General features: G+C 37.0%; 1 protein-coding gene across 1 annotated transcript in view; it reads right to left on the reverse strand.

Moving 5' to 3' along the window:
• GLIS3 (GLIS family zinc finger 3) overlaps nt 1-12,616 on the reverse strand; it is a 177,566-nt gene that overhangs the window by 27,120 nt on the left and 137,830 nt on the right. The window contains exon 6 of the mRNA XM_009279945.1: nt 4,296-4,437. Coding sequence (XP_009278220.1) covers nt 4,296-4,437 — 142 coding nt within the window. The remainder of the gene's footprint in view (nt 1-4,295; nt 4,438-12,616) is intronic.

Raw genomic sequence — 12,616 nt, forward strand, 5'->3', positions numbered from 1 at the left:
CTGCTGATAAATGATGGAGAGTGGCTTGGCGAGCTCCTCCACGAGCTCCCTCAGCACTCTCAGGTGGATCCCATCTGGCCCCATAGACTTGTGAGCATCCAGGTGGCGTAGCAGGTCATTAACTGCTTCCTCTTGGATTATGGGGGGGGAGTTGTGCAGTTGCCTTGTTGCTTACAATATTTGTACCAATTCATCAGTAAATGGTCTCTTCACAATGTGAACCCAACCATTACACCAATTTTTGGAGAACCATTAAGCTGTCTCAAAATGGAAATTATAAACTCAGAAGTAAAACCGGTGAATAAAAGGACAAGTCTGAAGGGAAATAAACTATCCTCCTTAAAATAGGTAAGATAATAATATTAACGCTTTTCCGCCCCCTGTAATGTGTGTATGGTCCTACCTGGTAATATATCACATTTAGTAGGATTTCTGGATATGTTTGACATACTTAAATTCAGCCAAAAAGGTGACAACATAGATCCTCTTAAGTGTTGGTTACCCTACATCACCTCCTCTTTTGCATCCATTCCCTATGCATCAAATACAACCCCGTTTTTCACTGCGATGGTCATTCATATCTCAGTTCTTCCTTCTCATTCTTTTTTTCTTCCAGTAATGAGCCATAACTACTTCCCAAGGCTGTCAGCTTTAACAAACAGACTGCTTTTTCCTCAGACATCTCCCACACTGCCCATGGTGCTTAATGGTTAGGGAGCTCACTCACTGAGACAACTGCTTTAAGAAAATGCTTTCATTTTTCCTGTATGAGTCCTCTATCCTCCACCAGCCTGTTCTATCTACCTACTGCCCTAACATTATCTTAGATGTAAACTCCTTTGGGAATGAATTCTTTCTTATTATGTGTGTAGAGCACCTAGCTCAGTACTATTTAATTGGAAAAAAAAAAACCCACACAAGGAAACATGTTACTTAAATAAAGCACATCTTAAGTCATAGGCATAAAGTAGTTAGGTCAAAGTTTCACAGTACTGGAGCATAAGACATTATTCAAAATACACTTAGAATTGCAAAACCTTCTGTAACTTTCCTGATGCAATTTTTAATTTCCAACTTGCAAAGAAAATCATGCATTTGACAAGCTTTAGTAATATCATTTGCTTGCTCTGGAGCAGAGCAGAATATGATATTCAGTAACTATTTATAAATGAATGACACATTCTGGTTTATTCTTAAATATTAAATGGTCAAGTTTTAACCAAACAGCACAGTTAAAATAATTTTTTTTACTGCATTATTTATGATTCTTTCAGCCATAGGGATTCTAGATAGCACTATACAAAGTAAGTTGATATGATTTCATAGTAGAAAAAACATCATTTATATATTCTTATTATGAATGAGTTGCTCACATATTCATTCTATGAACTGAATAAACCAAAAAGCCTATGTATTTCTAAAAATTAAAACTTATCAAATGCTACCAGAAATTTCGCACTTCAGGAGAAACAGACTTTCAATTTCAATTTCAATCGCTATGTTTAGCCCTAGAAGAGTATGTATGCTTAACTTTAGACCTGTAAATGTAATTTTGTGTTAGTTTTAAGCAAAGGATCTGTCATGTTACCTCACTGTATTAATAAGATTATACTCAGTTCAGATTTCTTTTATGAAGTCACAAAGGCCACAAGATAAGAAAAAACATTTATGCAGTCTTAACTTTAAGTAACAGATATGTAATCGAAAAGATTATTGTTGTATTTCATTTAAATATATCTGTGTTTGCAGATTCTGTATTTTAACAGTACAGAGAAACGGTGATCATTACAGGCATTGTTGTACTTTGGTAAGTGGAAATGGACTAGCATCTAAATGTCTACTTTTGTCATCTCTTACATATTTATAATAGTTTGCTTTCAAACATTTATTCTGTAGATCTCTTAGGAAAGGAGAAAACCTACCTTTGCTTTAAATGTGCATAAACTACAGGAAAAGTAACCTTCAAGTGAGAAAAGTTTGATTTAACAGAATTGGAAGAATGGAAATCTGTTCCTGTTTCTGCTTGAAAAGTAGCACAGACACATTTCAGCTAATATGCTGTTTCTAACAGTTCCCAGTAAAAGTTACATATTTTATTTTTCAGAAAAGTCTCAAAGTTTTTCTTTGTATTTACAAAAAATATTGTTTTCAGAGAAGTTTAAAGGGTAGCTTCTCTAAGTCAGGACACTTAAGCTTTCGTATGTTTTGCTTTTCTCTCCTTGGGGCACGAATAATTTTCATGTTGTCATTTCAATAAAAGAATTCCCTCCCTGTTGGAGTTATCTTACTTATTCACATACTATATTATTATGTAGCAGCCCTGATGAGTCGTTAATGAAACAATTAATTTCAACTGGATTGGGTGGTTGTCAAAATGAAGTGACATGGATTCATCTACACCTGACATAATACCCTCAGCTAACTGATGTGAAACAACACAAGCAAATAAAGCTACGAGAAATTTGCCAAGTTATAGATAGCTGTGAACACATGTAAGGGAAAGCAGTTTATTACTTACAGAGAAATTACGGATGATAAAAGTATGTTGATTAATACTATAAAAATTGCTGCACAATAGGAAGCAGTGCCAAGTAAGAAAAAAACAAAATAAATTATTGTATCAAAGAATGTCCATAGTTAGTAGTGCTGTAAACCCCAAGTATTGAAAGACAAGGCATGAATGAGATTACAAAAAGTAATGCCACAGTCTCAAAAACTGACTATGGGACATCATGAGTGCAGCCAATTGCCAGCTAAGGCCTGGCTGGAGGCAATAGCTTTGCTCGGCTTAGGATCCTGACAAGTCATGGGGCAGCAGTTTGTTCAAGCTGCTGCCAGCCAAGGTTTGGACTGACCCAGCAGCTGGAGTTTGACAATCATAGTCTGGAAGCTAGACTGGTAAAAGAGCTGAGCGCTCAACAGATTCCAGTGGAAATCTCCTGTGAGAATGTCCTCAGTTTCTGAAAACCTCAGCTCATCTGACACACTGTCCCCACCTAGCTTCCATCCTATCTAGGGACTTGAAAGGAAAAGGGAAAGCTGAGTCTTTTATTCTCTCTCAGTTTTGCTCATTACACTGGGCAATACTAGTAAATCATTTTTTAAATCTCAACATTCCTCACTATCCAACTCCCTCTCAAAGTACAATATAAAATAAGCAACTGTAACCAACACCATGTCACTAGAGGTTCCCTGGCTAAAATCAGATCTTTAAAATTTGAAATTTCCTTTAGCTTTCAAATAACAGATGTCACACTCAGCCTATAGTCAGATTAAAGCAGTTAAAAGTTAACGGCATACAAGTAATGCCAACTAATTTATAAATTAGGATACAGTCAATCACAGATTTAAATTTCCTGATTTCTGTCATATAAACCTACATCATCAACTAGTGTGTAGCTAGTCAACAGCCTTCATGAAAACATATCATAGAATTGATAGGTTTACAAGCCTCTCAGTAAAATATAACTGCTTATTGAAGTGCCACTTCATATAATGTAATTTTCAGCACTGCACATAACATTCAGCTAATTCTTTCACTTCCTACATCTGGTTCTCAATTAAAAGTTGAACTGCTAGAAGATGTAATGCATTCTGCCTGAAAGTTAAAAACAGATGTTTTTAAACTACTAAAATAGTGCATTAAAAAATGTTAACATCCCGCCCATCGTTGTCTTGAGCTTCGAGATGTATTATCACTCGTAACTGATGAAATGTTTCAAATTTAGCTGAAATGTGAACAACAATTGTACATTTAGCCAGGTATGACAGAGTTAGGTATTTTAATATGAAAATCTCAGATACTTAACTGAAACAATAAAATAGGATTATCACATTTATAGCATAAATGTGTTTATTGGCGTATTTATAGTCATAATATGGGAGCTCATAATGCAGCATTTAAGTTCATTAATGTAGATCTATTGGAAAACTGATATGTGATCCATGAATAAGGAAGAGAAAAAATACTCCTTTGATTTTAAATGAAGCTTAATGAATTCAAGATGTTTACAAGGAATGGTAGAAGTGAATTGCTAGCAGAAGTCAAATGCCTATAGACCAAAATATTGCTCTTTGTTGCATAGGTCTTTTCATGGATAAAATACGGTTTGTCCTGCCTCCCTTCAAAAAACATGTAAAAATCTGTTCAAAATCTATCTTTTTATATTACTTTGCTGATTCTATCCTTCTCATGAGATAGATATGGACTTTAGAGTACATGCTACTCTGCAAAATCATCCCTAATCTTAAGTGAGCAATAATATAGCAGGCTGCTTTTCTGTCTTTTTCTATACCTGGGTAAATATCATTAGCAGGCCCTGGGGAGTGTCCCATGGTATTATCTGCAGCATCATGCGGTGACGGGGCTGGCTGGAGGGGCTGGATTGTGAGGCAGTCATTCAGGATGTCCTGGCCAAGCTCTGAGCTAGATCGCAACTGAAACACAAGAGATGAAAAAGGAGAAATGATTATAACATGGACAAAAAAAAGGAAATAAATCACAAAAATCCTTAAGACACTGAAAAATTATAATGAAGAAATGTTGAGGGGTTAGAGGAAGAAATGGAGCACAAGCAGAATTCTTTTCTTTTAAATCCTGGTTAATATCCTTCCATTATAGCAGGGATTTTTTCGATTTTGAGGGAGGAAACTCTTCCAGATGCTTAACAAGACTGTACTCAGGACAAGGGCTACTTGTACAGATAGGACCTTGGACAGATGGACTTACGTGTGTTCTCTTGTCATACACTACAAAAGAGTGTCCTGATTCATGGATAATGGAGATTTATCAAATGTCTGACATTTCTCATATCAGCAGAGGGATACTATAAAAAATACAAATACTTTCCTGCTGGTTTAGTGCCCTGAACTGGCTCACTGAAGGACCAGAAAAGCAAAGGTGGTCGTGGCAGTGGAAACGAGGGACTGGGAGCAAGCAGCCAGGAGTGGTATCATTCAAGATGGTCAGGATGGAAGTGGTACCACCTTATATGGACCAAAGACCAAAGTTGTCTTGAGACCACATTGTTAAAGTGACTAGGACTGCATTTGTTTCACATTATGGCTCAACTCATCTGAAAGTGAGTGCTCAGTCACTGCCACTAATCCCAGCTGCAGGCACGGCCACTTGCCTGGTACCTGATCCATCAACAGCAAGTCTGTTTATCTGGCTGATCCAGCAGAAAATTCACTCTGCAAACAATTAATAAACAAATTCATAAGAAGAGTTTTCCTTTGGATGAAATCGGATGAACAGTCTCACCCTAAGGCTACAATACAATACAATAAAAAAATACAATTAAAAAAAAAATCCCAAAACTAAAATAAGGAAAAGGGAGAAAGCCTACTGCAGCACCCTGACACAAGGCTGTCCTAGATGTAATGCAAAACTGTACACTGACGTTTCTGGCAGATGGATGCTGTTGCAGGCTGCTGGGACTGATGCCTGTCCCAACCCCCTGCCTGATATATATACAAAAATTTGCCTCTTCCTTATGGCCATCTCAGCTCACAGGCTGGTGTATTCATTTAAAAGCATGAAAAAGGAGGGTCTGTGCTTACATGCATGTGGGCCACCGCAGTGGCTGAGATGCAGATAAATATCCTGTCCTGTCACCCATGCTGATGAAGAGATAGTTCACGCAGCATGATGGACAGAAACCTGACCTAGTGCAGTAGGATTTGCTGCGCTCATATATCAGAGTCCCAACAAGCAAATCTCACAGATGCAACTGAGGCTTCTCCTCTCTGGTGCCATGAAAGCTGAGCAGGTTAACAGTAACTAGAACATAACCTAGCACCTCTGAAAAACTCCTAAGAGGAGGAAGAGCAACAAGAGAAATTTCTGTCTATCCTGTACTCAGAAATGAAGAAACAAGAGTAAGAGGGAATGATTCTGAAGGCAACTGTAGAATGACCCATTACTGTGCCACAAGATGCTGATAATCATTCAAATGATTGCATTCTGATGATATGCATTAGTATAAAACTGTTGCAACAGAGTGGAGAACACATCACAAGCATCCGAGGTAGGGTGACTGTAATAAGAGATATTATGCAGCCTATGATACCTATGCACAGACGATGCATGCTGTAGATTATTCTTTCTCTTAAAAATTTAGTGAGTCATTATTAAGCCCGAAGATACACTACTTTTGTGAGGCATACTTGTTATTCTAGAACTTGTTATTCTAGAATTGTACAGAGAGGGGGAAGGGGGGAAGGGGAGAGAAAGAGGGAAACAAGGGAGAAAGGGAGAAAGAAAGGGAGAAATACCCTGACAAATGCTTTTCATTTATTATCCATATTTACATTCTGTTGTAAGTATAAATGTTTCTTCCAGTGTAGCATGTATGGTTGTCTGCTCTTATCCATTAATTATTCTGTTTTTACTGCTATCACTAGTAATATGGCTTTTTCATGAAATTAAGTGCATGTGAAATTAAATGCCAGATATATCCAGATTCAAATTCTTATCAGTTACATTATTAATGTGACTTTAAATTTCTGTGGAATCTAATATGAAAATAAATATGAAAAAATCTGACTTCCATAAAAAAATCACGATTCTATCACACAGAATACAAATTTACAGAGGTCGCCTGTATTAAGTTGTTTGTTTGCGCAATTTTTTTTTTTTGGTGAGTAATAAACTGATCAATGTTCTACGATCAGATAGCACTCAAATGGATGAAACAGTGAGCAGAACAGAAAATGAGAGCTTAGTATTTACACATTATTTACACATTAGTTACAAGTATTGAATAACAGCAACAGCCCATTTTACACATTTTTCTATTTTGCACTGTTCAGGAGGTTTGTTTTGCATTTGCAAATCCTTTGATACTGAGAACAAATCTATCATGACAACCTGTGCTGACATAAATTTTCTGGTTTGCCCAATAGTCAATGCTATAAAAACAAACAAAACCCGGGATCAACAATAGAAAACCAAAAACAGTGAAACCAACACTGGGAGACAGCTGTTATCTGATTTCTGAAGATAGTTCTTAATCCATGCATTCATTATTATTGATTCATATTTACAACCACAAGGGCTAGAAATACAGATTTTATAAACTTACCTACACACACACATACATGTGTTGTATATTATAATATGTAATTTTAGAATGACAATATATGTATTTAACATACATATAATGAAATATCCTGAGCAAGAGGTGGGTATTACACTGATTTGTGCAACTGCAGACACACACTGCTAATTCAAATTGCCACTAAAAATACTACCACAGGCCTTCTATAAACCCTCAGCAGGTAACAGGTGCTGGGAATAACTTTACTCTCCTTTACTGCAGGCTATGTATGCGAGTTGCTCTTTAAGAGTAATTACTGTTGCACCACTGGAAAGGGTACGGAGCAACGGGTAGAGGACCGCTTCTCTACCGCTTAGCAGAGCAGGACCAGAAATGGGTAAGCTTCCTTTAGCAGAACCAGCCATTAAATCACAGCTGCTTCCCAAACTAGACAAAACTTCTGGAATACTCCATTCCCCACCGTTACTGTTTTCTCTTGAGAGAGACATTAACCATGCTTTGGTTGCTGGGTCCTCCCTCCTCTGCCATCTAAAGTTCATCCTCTGTGCAATGTTTTTCCAGATCTTTCTTCTGTACCATTAACAGGGCTGGCATAAGCTGTGGCCTTTTTGGAACAAAACAGACTGCAAAAAACAGACTCTGGTTCAAATATGGCTGATCAAGGCATTGTTTTTTCCTGTAAAGACATTCAGGGTAAAAAAACCTCTCTATCTCAGTCAAATATTTTTGCATATTTTATAGAAAACTTTTAATAAAAAGTTTTAACTGAAACCAACGTTTTGCATTTTGTCAAGAGCAGGGAAATCTGAGCTACAATTTTTCTTTAGTATGTGAAGAAACACAGAACAGACAATGAAAAGACAGATGATCTTAAAAACAAGCAAATAAACCAACCATTCATTGTACCCATAAAATTTTATCTTCAGTTAAAAAAGCTATAAAGGAGAAATAATAGTTGACCAGATCTAACTGCTGCAGTCTTGTTTCTTGCTTTGCTCTAAAGACAATGCATTTCTTTTCCAGCCTAGACTGTATACTTATCAACCAGCTGTAAAGGACAGTTGACACTCTCTTTGACTTCTGTATAAATCATACCCCAGCACAAATCTCCCAGCACCCTGGCTGCAATACCTTGCTTCCCCCATGACCACCTTGCTTCCCTCATGATCACTCAGCTGAGCACCAGTACAATCACACTGGGACTGAAAACTTGCCAATCTATTTTTGAGAATTATAAGGTTAGAAAGTTACCCTGATGAATGATGAAATCAGTAACTGACAATTTTGCCATGCTGAGCACAGACATTTTCTGTGTGCTGTAATGTAAGCCTAGATTTATGGCTGACCAAGGTGCAAGTTAACAATCAACTGCTCAGCTCACTTATAACTTCCCTGTATGAAATACTTGTTCTAAATAATAGATTTTCAATTTTAATAGCTCAGTTGTATGGTACACTTGTGAAGTTTTGTATTTGGAAATCTGAGACATTCCCATATCACAATGTGGCAGTTTTTTCTAATACACAAAACAAATCACTGTCAATCATGATTTATGATTGTTTTACTTCTGTGACAATCAACTAATGTTTATCAGCTTTCAGAACAATGGATGGAAATTCTACTCCTGTACCTTTTAGATATGATTAAATAATTACCCAAGATGAAATGATACAAGCAGAAGTAATTAGAAGGGAGTAAGATTCTACATTCTTCAATTTTCAATTTCATTTTACTTGAGTCCAAGAGCAGAGATGTGCTGTTGATTCGATGCATGACATAATTCCAGAGAAAATGTCTCCTTAAAAGAAAAGATCATTTGCTTTATATTTCTCTAACCACTGTGTGTTTTATCTGAGATCTGCATGTTTTTGTACAATCTGGCTAGTTTCTTCAGCATTATTCCTGTTCAATAGAAATCAGACACCATCAAGGAAAACATAAGAAATGTGTTTATGAATACACTTAGTAAGAAGAGTAGTAGTTTAGGATTTCTCAAACATTAATAGTTTGTTTCCAAACCACATAAAATCGGACCTCAGTAACTTCAAAACCTGCCTATATGTACTCAGATTAACTCTAGTAATTCTTCAGCAAAGTCCAGACTCCTCCAGTCATTCAAACATCCCAGTTATGTCATCAAATCACAGCATTTTAAATCTTGCTTTTGTGAAAGCAGGCTTAATGGACTGTATGTATGCTGTGCTCCTACTAGAGTATTTCCATATATGTAAGAGAGACATTGGTTATAGTCTATTTATGTTGATGCAGGTTAGATCTGTGTCTGCCATGTCTAAAACCAGCAAAAAACCTCTAAATACGGCTATGTTTCACTGAGAGGAATTGTTTTACACTAACTGTAATAACTTTATAAATGTGTTTTTGTTTTCATTATAAAGCTAAGAAGGAATTTCTGTTATTCACAGAGTCTGTGTATGAAGTTTACTAAGCGCTATTTGTCAAGTAAAGCATAAGCCAGCAGTCTTCCACTCATTTTTATTGTCTGTAAGTTAAGCTGGCACTGAAAGAGGGAAGCATGACCTGCCTACGCAGAGCTACATATTGTATTATTTTTTCTGAACAAGTAGCCAGAATTTAATATTTGCTTGTACAGTTAGAGTAAAATTATGTCTTGTTAGCATCATGACATTGACAGTACACAGATGTGACCACTAGAAAATTACAAGTTCAATATGAAGCCATGCTATGTGACAGTGTTTACTCATATTATAGGTTTGCTTGCTACATCATCCCTTTACTCACGCAGATCAGCTTCAAGGTCCAGTGCTTTCTTGCACAGTACTAAACTGTTTTGACAAGAGACAATAAAAGTTTACGCTTGCTAAAAGTTTACACTTGCTAAGTGTCCTAATTCTTGCCTCTGGAGGCGACAGACATCTTGGGGCAAAGAAGCAAAGCAGATAGAAGGGATTCCTCAAAAAACTTTGTTTCTAGTGAGTCATCTGGGCAGGATTTCTAGAGAGCCATAGCATTCATTCTTCTGCTAATTGTCTACCACAGCTTTCAGATATGTGTGCATGCTATTTTCATCTGCTCTTACATTCTGTTTCAATTAAATGTTCGGCCAGGAAAACACAATAAAAATCAAGTTAAACTAGCCTATCTGCACAGTAGGGATGTTAGGTTCTATACAAGAAATAGTTACTTTTGCTCCTCTCAAAATTTTACTACAAACATTTCAGTTCAAGTACAAAAATGGCTTCCATCTTTGTGACCTAGCATAAATCAGGAAAACATACCAAAAATGTTTTTTAGCCTCTTGCATTAAAAATCAAAAGGACCTGGAACCTACACAATCACCTAACTTTGGCAAATTTCTAGTCAAGAAGAAATTCTGATGTTGAAGCAATACTACAAGAGGAAAACACCGTTACATTAAGATTGATGACACTGAAATGAATTCTACCTTTATTATATATAGAACAGAGAGTTTTCTTTTGATTGGTATTATTCTAATATGAGGAATAGTTTGGGTTATTTCCTCAATAAAATGATATAGAACACCAAGAACACCATTTTAAGGGGAAAAAATGCAGCTGGGACAAATCTGAAAGGAAACTTTGAATAAAAAAAATCAAACTGAGAATCTTACTTTAAAGAAGGGAAGTACAGTTTGAATGAGATGTATTGTAAGTGGCCATTTTCTGAAATAAACAAAAAAGCTTGTTCGGTTGAAAACTGATTATTATTTTGCTCTACATATTTCGAAGTAATGTGTTTTAACATAGAAGGCTCCTAAGGATGCTCGTTGTTGTGACATCCACTGTCTTGGAGAAGCCCACATTTTCACAAATTTTGCTTTTGTTTCTTTCTCATTCTAGTCATAGAACTGGAAAGCACCCATACAGATGCATGCAGGTGCACGCACACACACACATTACGTCTCTCCCTGCCCCATATCAGATTGTATCAAATCTGAAAGCATGCAACTATCTTCTAAAAAATGCTACCTACATTATACCTATGACCCTTCCTATTTCATCCTCTTTTTCTCGCAGTTCTAAGAGGCTTGTAGCTGGTTTTTGTGTGAACAGCAATCTAAGAGTTGAGCTGTGACATTCAAAAAGCAGGAAAAAATCACTCTTCTGTGCCAGACTGATTTGGAGATATAGCTAATATATGATATTGCTAAACACCAGCTTTTCCAAGTAAATGCAGCTTGACAAAGAAACCACTTGTACTGCAGAATGATTTGCTTTCCCTTTCTGAAAATACATCTGTTTGGCAAATTTTTACTTCATGAGTGGAAAATTGTGGAAAATAAACAAGTACTCATCCACCTGGTTTTCATCTACCACAAACATTTTTCTCCCTATCACAGGTTACCAAGAATTGCCATGAAAATCTGTAGATAACATCAGCAATTGTTAGTATATAGAAACAAAGATTTTCAGATTTTCAGATTTCACATTCTTTTTTAAACTCTGCAGCATCCTTTATATAACACTAGCCTTCACTTTAAATATTTTTTAAACTCTGAAGCATCCTTTATATAACACTGGCCTTCACTTCAAATATTTCATTTTGTATTAATCACCTCTGGAACTTAAGTTCATGCACGTACCAGTTCCTACAAGGAAATACTCATCTGTTTTAAAAATAATACCTTGATTAGAGCCTAAGACTAGAACTGAAAAAACTTTGGCAGCTTTACTAGTAAGATCCAGATTATTAGCCGTCAGGCATATGATTTTTACTCTTGCAAAAATTCCTTAGGACATCCCTGTACAGTTTCATCCACTGTCTGCAAGTTGTTCGTTTAGTGTGTTTCCTGGCTAGATGATGATGTGATGTGCTGGCTGGGCTGGCACTGCTAACTTTCAGAGTTCCTACAGCCTCCCATTTATTGTGAGGCATTTCTGTTTCAGGTTGGGTTTTTTGTTGTTGTTAAAGCCCTAATTCAGCCTACAGTGCAGTCTCACAAACAACTGTGTCAGCAGATGGGGCAGAGCTCTGCAGCACAGGGAGGACACAAATGGGCAGATGAAGGCCCTCCTCATACAGGGACTGCCAGTGAAGAGAGTATATCATTGCTTCAGGAGTAGTACTGAGGACTCCAAGATCAGTACCTGCCAATGCAGGCCAGCTGCCAATACCCATCTCCAGCAGTATGAAATCTGCATGCCAACAGTGGACACAGAGGTAGTCCCAACCTGGAACAGGGACACTCAATGAGGACAGTATTAAAGACCTGAAGGGTGTTTGGGCTGCTGTCAGGGTGGTTAACTGCAACCTCTTAGGCATCCTTTACACGGCTTCAATCTTGCTTGCTCAGACAGTGGTGATGCTTAAATAGCATCATGGACAGGATAGCACATTTAAAGCCCAGTCTGAAGTGCAACTGGGTAATGAGAATCATAGAATTACAGAATCATAGAATCATTTAGGTTGGAAAAGTCCCTTACAATCATCAAGTCCAACTGTAAACATAACACTGCCAAGTCCACCGCTAAACCACTAAGCACCACGTCTACGCATCTTTTAAATACCTCCAGGGATGGTGACTCAACCACTTCCCTGGGCAGCCTCTTCCAATG

This window comes from Aptenodytes forsteri, unplaced genomic scaffold (genome assembly GCF_000699145.1).
Source record: "Aptenodytes forsteri isolate BGI_AS27 unplaced genomic scaffold, ASM69914v1 Scaffold99, whole genome shotgun sequence".
Taxonomy (NCBI): domain Eukaryota; kingdom Metazoa; phylum Chordata; class Aves; order Sphenisciformes; family Spheniscidae; genus Aptenodytes; species Aptenodytes forsteri.